Source organism: Spermophilus citellus (genome assembly GCF_964194105.1).
Source record: "Spermophilus citellus genome assembly, chromosome: 4".
Lineage (NCBI taxonomy): Eukaryota > Metazoa > Chordata > Mammalia > Rodentia > Sciuridae > Spermophilus > Spermophilus citellus.
The window spans coordinates 6,420,492-6,443,474 of record NC_138185.1 but is presented as its reverse complement, the minus strand read 5'-3'; the positions used below and the strand labels follow the sequence as shown (position 1 = coordinate 6,443,474).

At 64.4% G+C, this 22,983-nt stretch overlaps 1 protein-coding gene across 1 annotated transcript in view; it reads left to right on the top strand.

Annotated features, from left to right (window-relative positions):
• Window positions 1-22,983, top strand: part of PREX1 (phosphatidylinositol-3,4,5-trisphosphate dependent Rac exchange factor 1) — a 135,047-nt gene that overhangs the window by 52,996 nt on the left and 59,068 nt on the right. The window contains exons 2-5 of the mRNA XM_081289861.1: window positions 2,172-2,243; window positions 4,794-4,916; window positions 11,834-11,938; window positions 17,139-17,240. Of these exons, the coding sequence (XP_081145987.1) occupies window positions 2,172-2,243; window positions 4,794-4,916; window positions 11,834-11,938; window positions 17,139-17,240 (402 nt within the window). The remainder of the gene's footprint in view (window positions 1-2,171; window positions 2,244-4,793; window positions 4,917-11,833; window positions 11,939-17,138; window positions 17,241-22,983) is intronic.

The following is a 22,983-nucleotide window of genomic DNA, read 5'->3' as shown; positions in this document are numbered from 1 at the left end:
TCCAGGTGGGGATGCGGTGGCCTGGGCGGGGGGCTGGCTGTGAGGTCGGGAGAGGCTGGTGGTGTTTGCACATGGACTGGAAATGGACCTTAAAGAAGGGGGTGAGGACGACGGGGTGTGGCTGGACCCCGGAGGCAGAGGGGTACCCGAGGAGAGCCACTGGAGGGGGCCCAGGCTGGGGACATACACCCCGGGGTGTCAGCCCAAGGTGGACTTCAGCCCTGAGACGGGTGTGGTGGGTGTGGTCGCTCTGCGTTGCGCCTGGACGGAGACGCAGAGACCGCGAGTGGGACCCCGCAGCTCGTCCTCTCAAGCCTGAGTCTGGGTGGTGGCTGGGCTTGCGGTGGCCCTGTGGTCATCACCTGCATGATGGGAAAGGATCCGACCGCTGAATGTGGAGGCCCCTCCCTTCTGCCTCCTGCAGCTGCCTCCCCGACCCAGCTCTGCGGCAGCCGGTCCCCGCCGTCTTTCCCAGCACCCGCAGGGCCCCTGTCCACGGCGTGGTGGGATGGGCCCGCTCACGGTGAACCTGCCGCTGGGCTCGGTGACAGGAGGCCCCCTGTTCGCAGGGGTGGTTCCCTCTGGGCCCCATGGGCTGTGACCAGCTGCCAGGCCCGCTCAGCTCACGGCGGCCTGGGGTGCACAAGTCCTTGGATTCCCTCTCCCCGGGTCTCCATGGGACTGTCTCCATGGCCCAGGGCTGAGCTGGGGCGAGCAGGCGCAGGTCGCTGGTGACAGCCCTGTTCTCCTTCGGGGCCACCTCGCCCCCTCCCTCCCCACCTTCAGCCCCTCCCCGCTGGCTCTGTCCCACACCCCCCCAGGGCCAGGCCACGGTCACCTCTCAATGGCACACGGCACCCCTCTGCCTGGTTCCCTGCTCTGCATCACCCCTGAGATCCCGTTCCCCCAGGAACGGGACTGCTCTCCCCCACACCCCGAGCTGGAGGCTCAGCTCTAAGGTATCCAGATGGCAGCCGGGTGCTGTGGCGCACACCTGGGGTCCCAGAGACTCAGGAGCCCGAGGCAGGAGGATCGCAGGTTTGAGGCCAGCCTCGGCAACGCAGTGAGACCCTCAGCAACCCCGTGAGACCCTGTCTCAAAGCGAAAACCAGAAAGGGCTCGGGGGGTGAGCTCACTCCCCAGGAAAAGCAAAACAGAATAGAGCCACCAGAACACCGGTGGCCCTGAGCCTCTGCCTCCCGACTGCTCCCTCTAGGAGCAGACAGGTGGCAGCTCCCTCAGGTGGGCTTGTGCCTGCTTGTCTCCCGTCCCTCCTTTTAATCATCAGACATTGCGCCTCACGGAGGAGGGAGGCGATTTCTCTGTGCTGAGCCCCAGAACAGTGCTGCAGAAGGACCGTGGTCCACCCACACGGGAGGACGAGGGGCCCTGTCTGAGGACGGAGGGTGCTCCAGCGAGGGGTGGTGCTCCAGGCAAGGGGTGGGTGTGCCTGCCCGTCGCCGTCCTGTGCACCCTGCTCTCTCTCCTGGGGGTAGAAGGAGCAGATGTGAGAGTTGCTGTGTGTACACCCTGTGCACCTGGCCCATCCTGCATGCACCTGGCCCGCCCCGTGTGTACCTGGCACATCCCCACGTGCACCCAGCCCACCCCCCATGTGCACCCGGCCCACCCTATATGCACCTGTACACGTGGGGTTCGCAGACTCTGGAGGCCCTGAGAAGACCCTGGCTGAGATTCGCATGGGGGTGGCAGGAGCAGGATGCGGGAGTGGGACGTGGGGGCAGCAGGCAGGTGGCGGTGGTGGTGGTGGGGATGCGGGGGCGGTGGCGGAGGACGCTTGGGTGGCGGTGGGGACATGGGGTGGGCCGGCTGGGAAAGAGCCTTTTCCTGTTTTCGGGTTTGTACTCCTGACTTCTGAGCGAATGTGTTAAAGTTTGAGGGTTGAGTTGCTTAGGAAATAAGGATGAGACATCAGGAGAGGTGAATTGTCGCCCGCCAGGGACTGTGGGTGGCAGTGAGGGGGAAGCTGGCCCGTGTCATTCTCTTGGGTCTCTTCAGGCCCCCACGGAGGGTGCAGCTGGTGCAGGGTGGGGGGGCGTCCCTGGCTCGGGTGTCAGCAGAGTCAGTTTCCCTGTCCCTGGACCATTGCCTCGTGGGCCCTGGGGGGTCAGCCCGTCCCTCCCGGGCGCTGACTGTCGTTGTCTCCACAGGCCTTCCTGCACCGCATCCGGCAGAACGCGGCGGACTCCGTGGAGAAGGGGCTCACGGACGAGAACGTCAAGGTGGGACGCAGAGCTGCCCCCCCCCCCCCCCGGTGGAGGGTCTGCTGCTGGCCATGCTGGGAGGGCAGGTCACCTGCTGGCCCTGGCTTGGTGCTCCCCACCCTTCTCCCATGTCCCTGGAGGACTCCCGGGGCCGTGAGCGGCTGGCTCGGTCCTGCTCCAGTGCGGGACCCTCCCTGGCCCCGCGGCCCCCGTCTCCCAGCTGCCTGGGTCTGGCGCCGGCTCCGACCAGCAGAAAGTCCTTTCCCAAGGGCCCTGGGAGCCCGGCTCCTGCAGCTGCCTCCCGCCCGGGCTGGGCAGCGGGGTCAGGGGCCGGGGAGTGGTCAGGCAGCTCTGTCTTGGCAGAGGCTCAGGAGGCCGAGGAGGAGATCAATGGCCTTCTGTGTGGCACGGGGCCTCCCGCGGGCCTGGCTCTGATGTGCCCTTGCTCTCTGGGAAGCCGCTGCGCAGTCCCTGGGACGGTAAGGCCCTGGTCTGAGGGGACCGTGGGCATCTGAGGTCCCAGCCACGTGGCCAAGGAAGATGCCCGCCCCCTCCAGGTGTCCCTGCTCGACTGGACGGGGACCTCGATGGCTCTGAGATCACATTGTGCCTAGGAGAGCTGAGGCTCACGGTGGCCCAGGGACGGCTGGGGGGAGTGTTGGGGTCCCTCTCCAGGTCCCCTCCTTAGCCTGCTCCCTCGGCACACTGCTGAGCACGGCGGGGGTTGGGTCTGTCTGTGGCATGCTGTGGTGACTTCACGTCCCGTCTCCGAGTGTTAAGACCCTGCTCTCCGTGAGGGCGAACCGCCCTGCAGTGCAGGCCCAGGGATGTGTGCCACCGGCCCAGGTGAAGGCAGGAGCATCCTTGTCCCTCTACACAGTCCTCCTTCTCAGAGTGCACACTGGCTCCTGACGCCATCGGTTGGCGTCTCCTGTCCTTTCGGGTCCGGGTCTTGCCTTCACATCGCCTGGGAGCTGCCCTTGGTCTGTGTGGGGCCCGTGATTTTTCATGGCTCTGTAATACTTCACACAGCCCTCCTCCAGGTTGGGTGTGTGCACTGTTGCAGTTGCTGGCTGTCGTGGCTTTCGGGTGGACGTTTCTCATTTCCTTTGGGTTCACGCTCCAGCCCTTCCTTACAGTCACCGAGGGCCTTAGGAGTGGGGTCAGCCCGTGAGCGGACGTGCTGGAGGGACCCGGCACTGCGGGCTGGGGCTGCCACAGCCACTTCCCGTGATGGGCGCCCCAGGCACCCCCACCATGGGGGTGGGACTCCTCTGCTCCCTGCAGTATCCTCTGGGTCTCTGAGCCCGGCACACAGTAGGTGCTCAGAAAATGCCGGAGGGAGCAAGACTGCTGCCTGTGCTCATTTCCACACTGGGGTTTGAGCGGAGGGAGCACCTTGCTTGCTCAGCACTTAGACTGACAAAGACACTTGTGCAATAAACAGACGGAAAATGGAATTTGTGAAGTTTAGATCAGAAAGATCTTTCCTGGTCCTTTCCGGAGACCTCTACAGTTGCCAGTTTATATCACCACCTAAAAAGTCTCTGTTCCCACCAGCATAGATAGGAGGGGCCATTTTTGGTGCTGTTTTACACAAACAGGCCCCTAATGGAACCTGTTCGGCACCTGGATTCCCCTCCCTGCCACACACTTAAAATCTATATGAGGATATGATGGGATTCTGTGTGTGTATGTATCCACAGGTTCTTTTTTCAGGTGCATAGTATTCCTGCCTGTGGAATGTATCTTACTATAATGTGATTAACTGGTTCCTACAGGTGGATATTTGTTCCCAATTTTTTTGTTAATGCCAGTGAGGCTGCAGCACAGTCACTTGGCTGAGCCCCCAGACTCCCATCTGGGCACTGTAGACACTGGTGCCTGAACGTCTCTGTTCTGTGCCCCACAGTGGTATGCCTGGTCTGTGACTGCAAACACCAGTAGCACTCTCCTCTTTGTCCCACAGTTTGTGACAGCCCAAAACGTCCCCAGACGTGCCAGATGTCTGTCTCCGGGGGGCAAAAGTCCTCTAGCTGGAAATGACTGAGAGGCTACATTTTACAGTGTGGAATTACTGGGTCAGGTTGCATTTCACCCTCTGGGTGGAGGTGAGGGAGCAGGCGGCCCCACGTGGGGTGTCTGCATGGCAGGTTCCAGACCCCCAGACTGCGTTTCCTCCCTGTGTTGGTGTGGACACGTGCTGCTCAGTCCTGGGGCTGGCGCGCACTGGCATGTGGGTGTGACGGGCCAGGGTGGCACCCTTGCCCCTGGGGCTTGCTGGCACATGGCACTGGGGTGCTGGTCCCTCACCCGCAGGCTGGGGGTGAACTGGCTGACATGACGTGACCGTGACGTGACCGTGATGACCATGACGACCTTAGCTCTGGGCCGGTCTCTGCCCATGCACACAGGCTGCCTGCTCGCGCCCACCTTCTCGGGGCGGCCGGGCCAGCGGGAGAGCTCCCGTCTCCCTGCAGGCTCTGGTGCCCGGAGCGGAGCGCTGTTTCCTCGGGCGCGTGGCTTTCCCTGGGCCCTGCTGACGCGGGGGCCTCTGCTTGCTTGCAGATCCTCTTCTCCAACATCGAGGACATCCTGGAGGTGCACAAGGACTTCCTGGCCGCCCTGGAGTGCTGCCTGCACCCGGAGCCGCAGTCTCAGCATGAGCTCGGCAACGTGTTTCTCAGATTTGTGAGTACCTGCCCAGTGCGGACCCTGCCCAGCACCCCTGGCCGGTGCCCCTGCAGGCCCGTCTGGGAGGCGGGCCGTGGTGGGCTGCTCCTCCCAGGTACAGTGGGCAGCGGGTGGCCCCTCTCTACTTCCTGAGGGATGTGGCCTCTTGCTGAGTGGCTGTGCCCTGAGGTCCCATAGCCAGCTGGCTGAGAGCCCCTCTGCCACAGAGTGGCCAACAGAGGCAGCCAGCGGCCGAGAGCACAGATTGGCCCAGACACACTGGGTTTGAACCAGGCTTGGCCACCCACTGGCCAGAAGGGCACCAGGAGCCTAGTGCTGCTTGGGCCGCAGGTCAGAGAGGCTGGGCTGTCCTCCTGGGCACTGTGGGGCTGGGCAGCCGCAGGCTCAGCTCTCCGTACCTCCTGTTCTGTGTGCTGTGGGGCGTGGCGTGCAGGGCTGGGTCACCTTCTGGGGAAAGCATGAGGGTTCGTCCCTCTGGGGCCAGCAGCCGAGGCTCACGTCCCTTCAGTGCTGACCAGCCAGGGACCGCGGTGTCACCGCACCCTGAGGCCTCTGTCCCCCACTGTCCAGCACAGGGAGCGAGGGTCCTGCTGCCCAGGCTGGGGGGGCAGGGAGGAGTCACTTGAGGTGAAGCCCTGGGAGCTGGCCAGCCCTGAGCCCGTGTCCCGTGAGTGGCAGCTGGGGGCGGGCATTGGAGGAGGTGGCATTGGCCCGGCTGAGAGCGGAGTCGCTGACTTTAGCAGGAATGGGGGCCGCTCCGCAGGTGCGTGCGGGGCTCGTCTCCTGCCGGGTCTCCTGCCCACACTGAGGGCTCACAGGGACCCTCGGGTCCCTGCTGGGGCGCTCAGCTGTCCTCCCCGTCACTCCCTGGGATTCCTGGGGAGGGAGGAGGGGGTGCACGTGGCACCCTGCCCGCCCTGCCCAGACCCCTGTGGAGACCTGTGAGACCGGTGCTGCCGAGGGCCTGCTCGCCAGCCGTGGTGGTGTGCGGACCCTCCCGGCACCCAGGACGCAGTGCGCGGGGCTGTGGCGTCCAGCTGAGTCCCGCCGCCTGGCGCCGCCCGGCCCTGCTGCTCCCTGCTCTGTGGCCCTCGAGACTTCCCCTCTCACTGCCTGTGTCCCCCTCTGTCCCCCGGGACGGTGACACCGCCGTGCAGGTGGTCGAGAGAGGTGGCCCAGGCAGTGTGTCCTCACCCATGTCAGGCTCTGGGCGTCACCGTGTCCCTGTGATCCTGGGCTCTCTGCTCCCTGGAGCCTCTCCTGAGCTTCTCTGGGCGTAGCTGCAGAGTCCCCAGGCCGCGGGCTGCTGGGCCACACCCAGGCGCTCGGGGATTTCACAGGAGTCCCCAACCTCAGTGGCCCGTCCTTCCGCCTGACAAAGCTGCTGTGAGCCCCAGACAGGAGGACGGGTGCCCGGGGCTGGGACAGACACCCCGAGATAGGACGGATGCCCCGGGCGGGACGGATGCTCAGGGCCAAGACGGGGTCCCTCGGCGCCCCCGGCCTCCTTGCCCCTCTCCTAGATGGAGTCCCCTCACCGCTCAGGGCCCTCCATGACCGGCCACACTGGTTCCTCCTCGCTGTTCTGGAACACTCCAGCCCCTTCCCACGGGTCTCAGGGTGTGAGTGCCCTCGGGCCCCTTCTCTGCCAGCCCTTCCCGCTGCCCTTACGGTGGGACTCCCACCCGAGGAAGCAGGAGCCTCAGGTCCCAGTGACGTGGCCGTGTCTGCCCTCCCCGAGCCCCGGGGTGTTCTTTGGGGATGAGGCAGGTAAGACTTAAAGGGGAGGTGAGCACCGTCCCTGGGAACGGGAAGTGGGTGGCTCTTGCTGTGACACCTGCGGGATCGGAGCCCAGCACCACATCTGCGGGGCCTGCCCACGCCCTCAGCCGGAGGCCTGCGCCCTGTGTCCTCAGGTGGAGGCCCCGGGGACGGTGGGAACCTGCCCGTGCCCACCCAGGGCCTCCTTGACTAACTGGATCCTGGGAGGGAGCCGGCCTTCTCGGCCTGAGTCAGTGTTTTCAGTTCTAAATCATTTTCAATTTAAAACCAGGAGCCCTCGCCCCTCTTCCCGTGCCGGGGCGGCTGGGTTGAGTCACCGTCTCAGGGTTTTGAAAGCAGCTTGTGGGCTGTTCTGGAAGCTGGAGAGTCACGTGCAGGTGGCCCGGACAGTGGCCCGGGGTGAGGCTGCTCTGGCTCCCATGGCCTCAGCGGATCCGGAGGCCCTGGGACGAGGCCTCAGCTTGTGCCCAGGTGCATCAAGGTTGCGGGTTCCCCACGTGACCGGGCGAGGGACAAGCGTCAGCCTCATGCCATGGCTGTCTGTGGCCTGGAGGGGACTTGGCTGCCACCACCCCACTCTGGGGGGGGATGTGCCTCTGCCCTCAAGGGTGAGGGCTGCCTGGAACAGCACAGCAGCCTCCACAGGGGGGCTGTGCCCCAGGCCCCCGGCCCCCTCTGCAAGGCCAGCCTCGGGGTGGGGAGGGCACGGCTCGGGCTGGAACAGAGCTCCAGACGGGCTGTCCAGAGAAGAGGGGGCCGGCTCCCAGACCCGCCTGGTGCCAGCCCTGGCCAGGGGGTGGGGAGATGCCCTCACCTCCTTACCCGCCAGCCTGGCCACTAACTCCTGAGTCCATCACGGATGAGCACTGACCAGCCCTTTCTTTGTGCTGGGTGCTGTGCTGAGTAGTTGGTACATTAGCTCATTAAAACTTCCCAACAGCCCTTAAGGGCAGGTGCTGTAACGACCTGTTTCTAGGTGAAGAAACTGAGGCCCAGGGGGAGAGGGCACAGGCCAGGTTCCAGAGCCGCGGAGCCTCAGGGCTGGGTTAGGGCTGAGGCATCCTGGCTCTGCAGTCGGTTTTCCACGTCTCCTGAGACGCACAGCAGGCACCTGCCGGCCACCGGGCACCGTGCCCACTCTGGGTGTCTGATCTGGATGAGACGGACTTGTTCTTGGCTGCAGGAGGCTCACGGGCCGAGAGCTGAGGACGCATTACCAGGTCATTCAGGTGGCCATGCAGATGTGGCCAGGAGAGGCTGACCCCACCTTGAATCCGGAGGCTGGGGTCGGGCTTGCTAGACTTTGCAAACACAAACGCAGTTCCCCGAGGCCACGGGGACGTTCAGGGCACCACGGAGCACGCCTCCACGCGTCGGCTGGTCAGTGCGCTGTGCACCTCAGTCAGTGAGCCCCTGCAGTCAGGTGCGGCTGCGTCCTGTGCTCTGGCTGGAGGGAGGGCCTTCCTGAGGGGGGCGTGTTCCAGACTGAGAGGAGCTTGGGAGGGCAGAGGCCTGAGTGGGGGCGGGGAGGGAGGGCCTGCAGCTGGGAGCCTGAGGGCTGGAGTGGGGCGTCCTGGGGTCAGGTCCCCCAGGGCTTTGTGGCCGAGGCAGGGAGCCCGGGTCTTGTCCCCATGGCAGGACTCCACTGGACGTCTCCAGCTCAGGAGGAAGCGGCCTCCCCCTGGATGGGGCGTGGCAGGCCAAGGAGACCTGCAGAGTGACCCCGCCCCCGTGACCCTGCCCCATGACCCTGCCTCTCCTCCTGTGGGGGTCCACAGCCTGCTCCTCCCTCCTCGAGCCTCAGACTTGAGTGGCTTGGAGCAGATGGTCACCCCCTGAACACTGTGGGCAGCAGCAACCACAGCTGCCATCCTCGTGCCCTCCCTGGGGGACAGCTCCCCTCCCCTGGCTGTCCCCAGCTGGAGGTGGTCCATGTTGCCTTTACACCCCAGACCCACCACCACACCTGGGCACGGAACTGTGTGTCACCTGGAGCCCACTGGGGCCCTGGGAGAGAGCGGAACAGAGTCCCAAGCAGCACTTCCAGATCTGCAGGGGCCCGGGCCCAGGGGCACCTGGTCAGGCTCCGTGGAAGGACACGGGGTGCTGGACCGGCAGGCTTTCAAGGGGCTGTCGTGGTCAGCTGCAGCCAGCTTTCCAGCTCGGGCCTGCCCTGCCCTCTCCGCGGGCTGAGGGATGGTGCCAGGCGCTCGCGGCTCTCGGAGCAGCTGTGGCAGCCATCACGATCAGGTGCTGCACACGGTCCCTCGGCTCCCTGGGCTCCAGAGTCCACCAGCAACATTCCAGCCAGCACTGCCCACTGGGGGACATGTGAGAATAAACAGACTTGTCCCTGCTTGCTGGCCTGGCCCCATTGTGGTCAGTGGAGGTAGACGGGCAGACTGTCACTTTACTGAACTTGGATCTCGGGTCTGTGTGTTTCACTTCTCCTCTCTTTGAAGATGTACCCAAATCAGGACTGTCTTCATTTAAACCAAGTACACCAACTCGGATAGCTCTAGACAGGAACTTCTTTTGGCAAACATCAATAGAGTGTTCAAGGAGGTGTTCTGGCTTCAGGCATAGCTGCATCCAGAAGCCCACATGACATTTTCAGGACCTGCTTTCTCTCCATCCATGTGTTGGTTCCGTTCTTGGAGGAGGGCAGTGGTGATGGGCAGGTGCATGCCTCCCGTGGTGTCCAAGGTGGTCCTTGGTGGCTCTGGGCTGCCGCTTGTCACCTTAGCAGCAACAGTTCAGTCAGAGCTTCTCTTTCCAGTAGTTGCACCAGGGGCCCTGGTTCTGGCCAGGGTGTCCACTGGCCCAGCCTAGCCACATGGCCACTGTTGCCAGGACAGGCAGCTCTGACCGGCTAGGCCTGGTCACATGCTCACCTCTCATGCCTGGAGGAGGTGGGCCAGTCTGGGCAGAAGGTGGAGCTGGTTTGGGAGCCACAGGCCTCTCTCAGTTCCTCCTTCTTTCCTGTTTTCACTCATCAAACACCGTGATGCCTGCTCTCTGCCCGGCTCATGGGTCTCCACTACTGCTCAGCAGGGGCCACAGCAGGTGTAGGCCTGCCCCTGGGGGGCTCACGGCCTCCAGGCCTGGGGGAGATGGATGGTGCACGGCTGAGATATCAGCATGTGGTCCAGGCCAGCAGCCTCCATCTGCCCGCTTCTTCCCCGGCCTCCCCAGGCCTCGCGTCTGCCCAGCCACTTCCTCCGGACTCTGCCTCTCAGAAAGTGCCAAGTTAGCCATCAGAATCTGCCCGCCCACTGCCCTGCCCACTGCCCCACCCTGCCCCACATCGGTTCACTGGGGGATGATGAATTTCCTGAAGTAACACTGGTGACGCTGACACGCAGGATGATGCACCCCAGCCCTTTTTGCTTTTTTTTTTTTTTGGTACCAGGGATTGAAATTGGTGGCACTCGGCCACTGAGCCACGTCCCCAGCCCTGTTTTGTGTTTTATTAGAGACAGGGTCTCACTGAGTTGCTCAGGGCCTCGCTAAATTGCTGAGGCTGGCTTTGAACTCGTGATCCTCCTGCCCCAGCCTCCTGAGCTGCTGGGATGAGGCAGGCCACTACCCCCGGCCCATTTTTTGCTTTTTTGAGTCTTGCTGAGTTGCCAAGGCTGACCTCCAACTCGGGATTCTCCTGCCTTGAGGCTCATTTGAGGCCCATGGAAGGAAACAGGGACGGTCAGCTTGGGCACTGCGGGTGCCGGCCCTCTTCCTGCCCGTGTTATTGCAGGGCTTGGGGGCTGTGCAGACCGGGCGAGGCGGTGGAGGCCGGGCGAGGTGGTGGCTCTGTGGCTCGGTGGGTCTCTGCACCGCTGTGAGGGTGTGACAGAGCCTTTGGCCTCAGGTCACCGACGGTCCCTGGGTGTGCGCTGCGTGCCCGTGTCTGTGCCTGTGCATGACGGTGGTGTTGTCTGTGTGGTGTCTCACTGACGACCTGTTGGTCCATTTGTGGCTGTGCTTGTGGAGTGTTCAGGGGGTCACGGGCGCTCCCTGTGGCCGGGGACCCCCTGCTCAGTTTATGTGTGTTGTCCAGTCCTGCAGCGGCCGAGGGCCGGGCTCTGCTTTGTCCTCTTATGGGACACCGTGCCATGGAGGAGGAGCTGCTTTTCCTAGGGGGTGTGCGGGGGGTTCACAGTGCCCAGTCTGGGTTTGTGGCCTGCCCACGTCCCCTGGGTGTTGGCCTCGGCTCCCGTCCCTACCTCACGCTGGGGGCTGGAGCTGGAGCTGGCATGGGGGTCAGGGCAGCTGCATCCTGGTTCTGCTGTGTCCGGAGCTTGGAGACCCCGGGGCCAGAGGCCTGCCCTTGGCTTTCCCGTGTGTCCCCGGGTCCACGTGAGGCTGTCGTGGAGGGAGGGAGAGCAGCATGGCCGTCCTGAGAGCCTGGGGGTGCCCGTGGCCTTGTCACCCAGGATGCCTCTGTGCGGGTGCTGTGCGGGGCTCTGCATGTTGGTTTCGAAGCCCACCCTCCTGCTTGGTGTCCTGGTGCCCGGTCCTCCCCGGGGAGGATGCCTGGGGCCTGTCTGGAACCTGGACGGGCTGTAGACGCCGCCTCCTCCCTGAGCGTCTGGAGGTCTCTCGCCCACCCCAGCCCCGGGCTCTGCCTCAGGACATCCTGCTTTGGGGCCTGGCAGGTCCCAGAGCCTCGGGGACTGGAGAGTTCAGTGGAGGGCTTCCTGCTTACAGAGGCCTCTGCCCCTCCCAGTTCTGGAAACCCGACGCAGGGGCACAGACCTGGTGACCAGGGGCCCTCTGTGCTGGACAGAATCCAGGGGGGCCCAGGGGCGTCTGGAGATCACCGAGCTCCCCGAGTGATGCCTCCCTGCCCTGGTCAGTGCCCCTTCCTGTTGGGGAGACTGAGGCGCAGGGCCAGGTGGCCTGCCCGAGTTCACCCCCGGGGCCAGGCCCGCGCTCTGTCTGTTCCCGACCCCGGGGCTGAGCCTTCCGGAGGGACTGCTGGGTGCAGGACTGGGGCCGGTGGGAGCCGCATCCCCTGGGGTCCCGCGTGGCTCTCGTCCCCGCAGTGCTGACCTGTAGGCTCCTGGCCAGCGAGGCACACCCGGGCGCCTCCCTCCTGGCCTGCGCCCTCAGGCCGTGTCCTTGCCTTGCAGAAGGACAAGTTCTGCGTCTACGAGGAGTACTGCAGCAACCACGAGAAGGCCCTGCGGCTGCTGGTGGAGCTCAACAAGGCCCCCGCCGCCCGCGCCTTCCTCCTGGTGAGTGTGCCCCGTGCTGTCCCCGGCGCCGTCCCCGGTCCCCGGCGGGGCTCCTGGGTGGGGCGGGCATGGGAGGCTCTTCTCATGGCCAGTGGGAGGCCTTGTCCATCCCAGAGGTCGCATCGAGACCTGGCTCATGCCCAGTGGCCATGAATACTGAGGTGCCGTAAACAGCATGGAAGGGGAGAGCCTGACCACGTTCCAATAAAACTTCATTTGCAAAATCAGGCCGCAGGCGGTCAGCTCTGCCAGTTCCCAATAAAAACGGCGGCAGTCATAGTTAATAATGGTAACGACGTCGTAGAATAATATTACTAGTATCCTTGGTATCATTAGGGTTATTTGCTTATAATTGAAAGAAAATTTAAATAAAATTGGCTAAGCAAAGTGATAAGAAAAATAACGAGTTCACCTGTGCGGTTTTCTAAGAAGGTCAAGACCTGAGGGGCTTCAGGTACAGCTGAGCCCAGGTGCTCAGATCTCATCGCCAGGATGTGCTCAAGACACAGACTCCACTCTTCTCTGCGTTGTCTTCATGGGGACTTCTGTGACCCCACAATACTAAGGGACTTTCTAAAGTTCATACTTGAAAGGTGACTTAGCTCATCAGAGGTCCAGTCCAGGTCTTTCGCCTCTAAGTCCTCTCTCCCTTCAGTGATGCCCTCCTGTGTTGTTTATTTCATTTTATTTTTCAGTTGTCAATGGACCTTTATTTTATTCATATTTTTTGGTGCTGAGAATCGAACCCAGGGCCTCACACCTGCCAGGCAAGCGCTCTGCCCCTGAGCCCCACCCAGCCCCTGAGCTGGCTTTGATCAGCTGCAGCGAGTTCAGACCTGGAGCGTTGTGGGGACTGTGCACCGGGCCCCCAGGGAGCGGGCCGCGTCATCACAGAGTCCCCGGGCGCAGCCTCCCTAGAGCATCTCCAGGATTCTGGTTCAGAACATTCGCCCCTGGGGCGAGGGGTCTGGCCTGGCCTGGGCCCGGACAGTGTCTGGGGGGCAGGTGGTGGCTGTTTCCTTCTGTCCCAGGCACGTGGCCTGTGCCAGCTGACGTGTCCCCCTCCTGCCCTGTGCCCGCCACAGCCCATGTGTGCACTTGGGTTCATAAAACACTCGGTGCTGACTGCAGAGCTGGGCCCTCCCTTCAGCACAGGACGCAGGGGCCACCTTTCTGCCCCACCTGTCCACTTGGGGCAGCACCGCCTTGCCCCTCCCCACTGCCCAGGCCAGGAGCTCCCGGCTCAGCCTCCCGCCCCCGAGCACTCCCCCGGCCACTTGGGGCCTGCGAGGCAGGAGGGTGCCAGGAGGCCAGGCTGAGGAAGGAGCCCCCCTCGGTCCCTGCTGTCCCTTGGTCCCTGCTCTCTCTCGGGCCCTGGTGGGCCAGATGCTCTTTCCAACGGCAGCTGGGCCAGGCCCGCGGGCAGGGGAGGACGCGTGGTGCCAGCGCCGTGCCATCTGTCTCTTCCTCGCCCGTCTCCAGCTCTTGGCCACCTGCAGAAGAGCTGTCATGCGCCTGTCGTCAGGTGTCAAAGCCTCAGGGACGACAGAATCTGGCTCTCTGCTCAGGATGCGCGGGCACCCACTGAGTGGCAGGCAGGGACGTCAGTGTCCTCTGCGTTAGTTTTCTTGTCCATTAACTGGTGACAGTTTGTTCATTCATCAGCTTCTTACTGGGCACCTGTGATATGCCAGGGGTCATTCTAAGTCCTGTGACTGCCACAGTGAACAGGGCCAGGCAAGGGCCACCTACCGGGGGGTGCAGGTGATAGGTCACGGGGTACAAAGTTCTCTGGAGGGCGTGAAGCAGGCGGGGGTGGCGGGGTGTCTTGAGGGAGTTGGGACGTGTTGCTGTCTAGGTCGCTCTTTGGAGAAACTGTCTCAGCTCATGTTTAAGCAGAGATGTGGGTTAAGTGAGGGGGCAGGGTGACCTGGAGGCGGGCGTTCCAGGTAGACCAGCTGCAGGTGCCAAGGACCTGAGGTGGGCGTGTGCTCGAGGAACAGCAGCAAGGCCGGGGCAGTGGAGCCAAGGGCCGGAGGAGACAGAGAGGGAAAACCAGCAACGGCAGCCACTTGGTCCTTGGAGAGCCTGAGAGTTTTGAAAACTTCGTTTTCTGTGTGTGTGTGTGTGTGTGTGTGTGTGTGTGTAGATGCTGATGGGCCTTTACTTTATTCATTTATCTATATTCTGGGTTGAGAGTCGAACCCAGGGCCTCACATGTTAGACAAGTGCCCTGTCCCTAGCCCCAGCCCAGCCCCGAGAAACCTTTTTACTGAGCTGCTTCAAGCACAGTGAGTGTCCTTGCAGGGGTGGACACCACACCTGTCTGCCACCACGGGCCACCACGGAGCCCACGGTCGGGACATTCCTTCAGCAGAGGTTCCTCAGGCTCCTCTCAGTCTGCCCTCTGGGCCCCAGGGTGACCTGGCTGTCCCTCTCAGCCAAGGTCGGTTTTTCCCTGAGGACTCTCCCGAATCGGCTTGGGCTCTGGCTGTTTCGTCAACTCCCGCCCGTGAGCTGCGGCCGCGGGATAGCATGGGGCCTTCTCGGGGCTTTTTCTCTGTGCCCTCCTCCTCCCTATAAGGACAGAGTCATGGATTCAGGGTCCCCTCAGTCCCTGTGATAGTAATCACATCTGTCAAGATCCCATTTACCAAATCAGGCCCCATCCTAAGGTTCTGGGGGGACATGGCATTTTGGGGATCACCACTCAAAACCACTGAGGGCTGCTGGAGCCGGAGGCAGTGGCTGAGAACAGGGCCGTGGGGACAGCAGTTGGGTCCCCACAGTGTGAAGGCCTGTGCTGGCTCTGGGGCCTGGAGGAGGCGGCTAGGTGGGCTGCGGGGCGGGGCCGGCCCTGCCCAGGGGGTGCACACTCCACTGTGGGTGGGTCAGGTTCAGGTGCTGTGACAGGCCAGGTGAGGCGGCCATGCCCCTGACCCCAGCAACTTAGGCGGAGGCAGGAGGGAGAGTTTGAGGCCAGCCTCAGCAACTTAGCGAGACCCTGTCTCAAGGTGCAAAAGGGGGCCGGGGGGTAGCCCAGTGCCAAAGCGCCCCTGGGTCCAGTGCCAGTGCCAAAAAAAGGAAAAGAAAAGGGCTGTGGCGTCCCGTGGCTGTCCCGTGGCTGTCCCGTGGCTGTCCCGTGGCTGTCCAGGCAGGGCGTCGGGCCGGCGGCCAGAGCCAGAGGTGGAGTGGAAGCCAGTCCGAGTGTGCGGTGTGCAGTGGCATTCGAGGCCGGGTCGGGTGGTGTGTGGAGGGGAGGGAGGGGCCTGGGTGGCCTCGAAGTGGCCCCCTCACCTGGACCTCTCTGGGACCTCAGGGGAGCCAGGTCATTCTGGAGAGTGGGGGTGGCACTGTGTGTGCCAGGCTCCTCTCCCTTTTAAATGAAGGGGGGCGTGCAGCTGTGGCCGGATGGTCCTGGACGGAGACCGGCCTTCTGCAGCCAGCCCTGGTCTGTTGGAAAGAGCCCCTGCCCGGGCTCCCTGCCCCTGCCTGGAACTCACGTCACCAGGGCAGCTGGTGGCCAGCGCTGGCTCAGAGGACAAAGGCCCGAGTGTGGGCAGCGTGGGCCTGGCACCTCCCCGCCGCGGCCCGGGTCCCCGTCGGTGCTGGGGCAGACACGGTGGCGGGAGCAGAGCGGCTCAGCCACCAGGGACCTGGGTGGCAGAGCCGCCCCTCCAAGGAGGAGACACCGCGGGGAGGTGGGGCAGCGCGGGTGCCGGGGCCCCGTGTCTGTGCCAGGCTTCCCCAGTGCCACTGGTCCCTAGGCTCCCTGTGCGTGAAGCAGGCACAGTGGCCGCCATGTGGTGGGCACACGGCAGCCGTTCTCTGGCCTTATCTTCCCTTGACCGCACGCGGGCATTTTTTGCTGGGCAGTTCCCTGCGCTTGGGTGGGTGCCCAGGCTCAGCACCCATGAACGGACGGGTGAAGGATGATGGGGGACCCCGTCCCAGGATCTGTCCTCTGCCAGTCTGTGGGGAGGTGCGGAAGAGGAGGGCTGAGCCGCTCAGGGAGGAGTGCTGGCACCTGTCCACGTGTGTCCACTGTGCATGGCGTGAGCCTCGGGGACCCGAGACCGTCCACTGTAGACATTAATGATTCAGGCTCCCACCACCCAAAAAATGGCCTTAGGTTGGAGCCCCCTCCCCACCAGGAGAGGACAGTCCCTAGAGGGTGATGATGGCCGGGTGGAATGGTGGCCTACAGGGGGACCCAGGAGGAGGGGGTCCTGGCCCGGGAGTCCAGGTGGGGGCTGGGAAGCAGCATCGAGGTTCCAAGCCCAGGGCCCTTGTCGGCTGCCTGCTCCGTGCCACCTCTGTGGCCCGCTGGTTCTGGGGTAACTGATGGGGTGACCTGTATGACAGGCTGAACCTCCCAAACTCCAGAGCTCCGAGCTGCGACACGGGAAGAGCAAGTCTCAGTGTGCAGGGGCTCAGTGGGCAGGGCCGGAGCCCTGGGCCTGCTGGGCTCCCGGGAGGCCCCGCCCTGGCCAGCAGTGCCCACGTCCCTAGCTGTGGGGAGGGGATCCTGGCGCACGCAGCCTCTGCTCTTCCTCTGCTGCCCAGGGTGCACTTCTGGGGCTCCCCGCGTGGCCCTGTGGGGTGCGCTCCTGGGGTCACCACGTGGCCCTGTGGGGTGCGCTTCTGGGGTCACCACGTGGCCCTGTGGGGTGCGCTTCTGGGGTCACCACGTGGCCGTGTGGGGTGTGCTTCTGGGCCGTGTGAATCCCTGGCGGCCCGACGTCCACAGAGAGGCAAGTGTCCCTACCTTCCAGCTGGGGGCCAGCCAGGGCGCCTCTCAGTTCTTGCTCTTTGGAACGAGGCCATTTGGCCGGTCTGGGCCCCTGTCCCCTGCTACGTGTGTGGTGAAGTCTCCCTTCACCAGGACTCAGCTGGCTTCTCTGCAGAGGGCCAGTAGTGACGTCTCAGGTCTCCCAACGGTTTGGTCTCTTCTGCAGCCGCTGGCCTCTGCCTCTACGTTTGGAAGCAGCCAGAGGAGGCGTCAGTGGATGTGTTCTACGAGACGTCCAGCCAGGGGCAGCAGGACGGGGCCCACGGTCCACCACCCCCGTGTGGCCTCACCTCTCCTGGGGTCATGAATTTTCTTTCTCGGCGCTGCTTTGCGATTCCTTGGGGACGTGAGGGCACCCGGTCCTGTGCTGCCCTTGGTGAGTTAACGAGGGTCTCTGTTCCTTTGCAGAGCTGTATGCTGCTGGGAGGCCGGAAGACCACGGACATCCCCCTGGAGGGTTACCTGCTGTCTCCCATTCAGCGGATCTGCAAGTACCCGCTGCTGCTCAAGGTGAGCTGCGCCCTTCCAGCCACGGCTTCCCAGAGGGAGGAGAGGTGGCGCCCAGCCCAGGACTGGGCACAAGGGCCCTTCACCAAGCTCTGTTCCTGGGAAGCAGGGAATGAGGAGGCACAGGGGCTGGGTTGGCAGCCAACCACCGTCCACGGCCTGCGTGTCCTGCCCTGCCCAGCAACTGGTCCAGCCTGGGTCCTGCAGGCAGTGACCTGCCGCGGCTCAGAAGCTCCAGTGGCACCTGGGTATTGGTGGCGCGGGGACCAGCACGGCCCGCAGAGCTGCTTCTCCAGACACACTTGGTGTCTCTTCCAACTTGAGGTGGCCATGCTGCGGGGCGTGATGGGCAGCCTGCGGCCCCCAGAGCCAGCCGCTGGGCCTGGGTTGCTGGCCATGAGCGAAGCGTGGCGTCACATTTTTAAAGGGTCATAAACAGGACAAAGAACAGAAGCCAGCTGTGGCCAGCGGAGCCTGAGGGTCGACACCCGGTCCTCACAGAGACACTGGGCTGCCCCTGGGCCAGAGCCGGGCTTCGCAGGCAGAGGCCTCTGGGTGTGGTTCCAGCCCTGCCGTGACCCTGTGACCTGGAGAGGCCACACCGTGGCCTGTGCCTCAGTGTCTCGTGGTCACCCAGGGTTCCGTCAACAGGGCTTCCAGGTTGTTGTGATGGGTCCAGGTGGGCGCAGCCCGCGAGGTGGACCCTGTGGCGAGCCCCGTTTTTGGGATGAGGTGGGTGGGAGCGAGCCGCTGTCGCGGCCTCATGGTGGGAGCCGGGGAGGCCATGGACGGGCTCCTTTAGACCCCGCCCACCTCAGGCACAGGCCTGTTGGGGCCATTGGTGGCCAGGGTCCTGGGTGTCGGGGTGCAGAGCTCAGTTCCCTATCAGGGCCTGGGGGACAGGTGGCCCTGTGTTTCATGGCTCTGTGGCTCGTCTGCTGCTTTCCTGGCATCAAATCCTGGAACGGATGACCTGTGGCCACCAGCTGCCACCCAGGGCCACCGAGGGGTGTTCACTGGTTCCTGCTGGCCCTCCGCCTCCAGCTGTTTACGGGGTGGGGACAGGCGTGCTGGGCATGCCTGTCCAGCAGGGCAGCAGGACAGTCCCCTGTGGTGACACGCCACGCCCCCTGCCTCCCAGAACTGCGCAGTGTCCTGGTCCCTGGCACCCACAGCAGGAGGTGTGCGTCAGCAGACCGCCTCTCCTCCCTGTCACACGTCCCATGAGCCTGAGCAGCTGAGCTGGACCGCCTGTCCCCTCCCGGGCACCACACCGCAGCTGTCCTGTGGGCCCTGGAGCCTGGGTGGTGTGGACGCAGGGCCGAGGAGCCGGTGGGGAGGGAGAGGAGCGAGGCGGCCTCCTCGGGAGCAGCCCTGCAGTGCCTGAGCGTCGCCCAAGAACAGCCGGAACCTTCTACGGAGGCCCCTCGGCCAGCCCAGGAGGCGCCGGCATTCCCAGGCCCCGAGGGTTCCCATCAGCGTTTCTAGGAAGTGACTCAGGCCTGGTGACACCTCTGGCGCACAGATGGCCCTGGGTACTGGCCGGCACCAAGCCCCTTGTTCCCCAAAGGCACTGGCTCTTGCTGGGCTCCTGCTGTGCAGGGGTGGTAGGCACAGCCCCGGAGTCACCGTCACAGACAGGACAGGGCGCCCTGCTCGCAGCCTCCAGTGCTGGGCCTGGTGTAGCAGGAGCGAGTGGGTGGCCACGGGCTCAGCCTGTGAGGGGGCGCTGCTGCCTCTGCCCTGCTGTGCCCCCCGTGCCGTGCCCCTCTGCTGGCTCCTCGCCTCCCCGACCTCTCCTAGGTGGCCTTGTCTTCCCACTCAGGGTGTGTCACTGTCCCCAGAAGGAGCTTAGAACATTCCCATCACCCAGAAAACCCCAGGCCTGTGGGCGGCCGCTCCCCGTTCCCCCTTCTGGGTGGACAGTGACCTCTTCCTGCTCTGCTGTGAAGGGAGCTGCTCTGGGTGCTTCTGGGTGGCACCACACTGTCTGTCCCCCGCGGCTGGTGGCCTCAACCTGTACGGCACGGTCCAGGCCCGTCGTGCCATGACATGGGCGCACACCCTGTCCACCCACGGCTGAATCGCCGCCAGGGTCCTTGTGCTTCCTGGCTGTAGGAGCGGGGACGTCGCACGCGCGATGTGGGTGCCTCAGTCTCAGTGCTGCTGACTGCAGCCCACGCCTCTGCCCGTGCCCCGTGCCCCGTGCCCCGGCTCTTCCTCCTGCCCATCACTTTCTCCCCTTAGGGGATTGACGGCCTCTCCTGCTAAATTTGAGTTTCCTCACTGTCCAACCTGGAAGGCCGGGCTCTTCTTGGCGGCGTCTGCCCCGCCCTCCCTTGCTCTGCTCACCCACACCTGCCTCCTGCAAGTTCTCTGAGCACAGCAGCAGCTGTCTGCCCCAGGCCCTTTGCACTTGCTGTTTCCCAGCTCCCTAGTCTTCCTCAGGCCTCTGCTGCTCAGATGTCCCCACCTCAGGGACGCCTTCCTTGTCCACTGAGCTGCAGACGCGTGCTCGGCACCTCGCCTGCTCCACTTGGCTTCTGTCCTGGGACCCTCGGTGCCTGGGTGGGTGTTCTTGTCCCTCCTGGGGTGTCGGTTCCTGAGGGAGGTCGGGCAGCCCCCTCCCCAGCGCCTGGAGCGGTGCTTGGCGCCCAGGAGAGGCCCGGCAGCTCACGGAGCGAGTGTGGAAATGCCACCCAGGGTTGCCGGCTGCTTCCACATCAGGAACTGGACTGCCGTGTGGACGCGCCTGAGGCCAGCCAGCCCGAGTGGCCGCTCGTCAGCAGGGCTGCGCAGGGCACACGGGGGGCGGGGCAGCTTGTGCTGGGCTTGCGCTGGGAGGCTGGTCCCTGCCCAGTCCCTGGTGTGTCCGCATCTCCTGTGCCTGGTGCTGAGCTGACGTTGGCTGTCCTCGGTCCCCCTGGCTGCAGGATGTGGCCTAGACCGGGTCGGCACCCTTGGGGTGCAGTGGGAAGGGACGGCCTCAGTTCTCGGTGTGCACACGTCACGGTGCTCTGCAGGACTGCGGGGGACACGAGGGACCTTGTGCAGGGGAGGGACAGGCGGAGGGGGGCCAGCCGGGCTGAGCCGCGAGGGAGGATGTGCTTGCTGATCTCTGTCCCCCTGGCCGCTCCTGGGAGAGCTGCGGCACCCGGGCCTCTCAGCAGCCAGCCTCTGGGACAATGGCGACGTCCGGTCGTGACGGCCACGTGGACGCCATGGTCTCGTGGGATGGTGGTGCCCTGGGACCTCACCGGTGTCCCCTCTCTCAGCGCAGGTTCTCAGCGCTGGGTCCTGGGACATCCTTAGTGGCTCCTGCCGTCTATGGAGCAGCTGTTCCGTGCCAGGCGTTGTCCTGGGTCCTGGAAGTGCAGTAAAGGACAGCCCGAGCCTGCTGTGGGGCCTGACCCCTCCGGGGGTGGACAGCAGAGGGCGGAGCCAGGGTGACCTCGGGCGTGCAGTGTGGCCACTGTGCTTGGGCTGCACCCTGCAGGTCAGGGCTCCGAGTGGCCGGGAAGCGTCCTCTGGGCAGAAGGGCCAGCCGAGTGCCGCCCTGGGCAGGATGCGCCTGGGTGTAGGCCAGGGACCTTCCTGGGGGGTGGACGGGGAGGGAGTGGCTCTGTCATGGGCGGTTGCACAGGGCCTGGGGCCACTCTGGGTCTTTGTCCCCCAGGCGTGGGAATCCTAGGGAGGTGTTGCGACCTGCCTGGGGACCTGAGCTGGCTGCCTGGGGACTGGAGGGTGGGTGCTGGGGACAGGCGGCGGCACCTGAGGAGGTCACTTCCTGTGCCCTGCCTGTCCCGCCGGGTGTCTCTGAACTGCCTTGCGGAGTGCGTGCTGTGGTCTGGCTCAAGGTCCTCTCTGGACTTTCCCTCTGACACCGGCGCCGGGAGGCCCACCGCCTCCTGCAGGCCCGTGTCGTCGTGTCCAGCTGAGGGGCGGGACTGGAGGTCTCTTCTGCGGCCTTGTGCCCTGGTTCCTGTCCTCCCGACCAGTGCCCGGCCTCCACCCGGCCTCTGCGACGTGCTGATGTCCTCAGCGCCTGAGCTGTGGGCGGCCACGGAGAGCAAGTGACTCACTGCCAGGTATTGAGGGTGACGGCCCCGTCCCAGGGTCGTCTGCCTGGTCCCTGCAGCTGCGTGGCTTCTCTGGACTCGGGTTTTCCCGCCGTGACCGTCTGTGCTCTGACCACCGCGAGTCCAGACCTTGCAGGCTCCGACAGTGAGCCCCGGCTGGCGTGCCGGGCGGGGGCTTGTCCCCACCCTCGTGGCCCTGAGGGCCTCTTCCTTGCCCCCCACTTTGGCCCCGTCTGGTCCTGGCTGAGCGGCTCGTTCCTGTTTCTCCCACTGAACCGGATCTCAGTCACCCCAGCCACCGTCCCCCGTGCAGTGTCCCCGATTCCTCCTGAGACCCGGCTCCACTGGCGGGGACGGGAGCAGGCCATGACCGTGACGGAGTGTCCCGGGGCTCCCTGGGCAGCTGGAGCAGAGCCCTGAGCGCTGCAGCTGGGGTCCCTGGAGCTTCAGGCCAGGGCCACACCTGCCCCTGCCGGCAGTGACCAGGTGTGGAGGGCGAGGGCCATGGCCGCCCGAGGGCAGCGTCCCCTTGGCACCACCAGCTGAGGGGCAGGTAGAGGCCGCCCAGGGCCACCAGGGCCTGAGCTCGGTGGAGAGCTGGGGCACCTGGAGCTGCTGCCCGTGGCACGTAACACTGCCCAGCAGGGGCCTGCTCCAGCCCGGGCCTCTCCTGCCTCCTGCCCTCCCGGTGGGAGGACGCGTCCTTAGGACTCACAGGTGGCTTCTCCTCTGTCCCCCTGGCCACCAGCCCCCAAGGCTGCAGCGTCTTGGACCTGCGGCCCGGGCCACAGGAGTCACATCAGAAACACGTGCGTGTCCCCTGCCCAGGAGCCAGTCAGCTTCGGGGCCGGCCGCTGCGGTTCTGGGTCTTCCTGGCCCCGACAGCTCTTGCTTCTTTTCCGTTTTTCATTTTTCTTAAGCGGTGTGTGGAGGGGCACCAGCGCCTCAGCATCTGTGCCCTGCTGTCCTGGGGATGGCAGGAGGGGACCCAGACTGTGAGTCCTGGAGAGTGTCAGCCTTCCTGAGCTTGGAGGGTGGACCCTGGGCAGAGCAGGGGGTTAGGGACCAGAGGCAGCCGGGCCTCCCGGAGATGGCCTTGGTGTCCCCAGGTGTTACTCCAAATGGTCCAGACCCCGGGTGACACCCCTCTCTGTGGAGGGGACAGTGTGTCTTTCCCACCCCTGAGTCCCCTTTTGGGCCCCCACCAGCCTCAAGTCACAGGGAATAGTGGCCATTGTCACATCTTCCAGGGACAAACCCAGCTTCGTTTTCACGGGTCTGTTCTGTGCTTCTGCTGCCAGCGGCTGAGAACTTAATTGTTTTATGACCTTGAAAAATATAGACTTTGAAAACCAAAAGTCAACTTGCTGATTCAAACAGGAGAGGAAATGCTGGGCCCAGTGGCGCAGGCCTGTGATCCTTGAGACTCGGAGGCTGAGGCAGGAGGATCCCAAGTTTGAGGCCAGCCTCAGCAGCTGAGTGAGGCCCTGTCTCAAAGCAAAGGGGACGTGGTTCAGTGATAGAGCCGCCCTGGTTCAGCACTGGGGGCGAAACGGAGGAAAAAATTAAAAAACAGAATGAAGCATACAGAGTGGCAGGGAGCAAAGACCCGGGCAGCCTGCGGCCAGCCAGCTGCTCCCGCGGCTCTTGAGGCTGCCAGGCCAGCT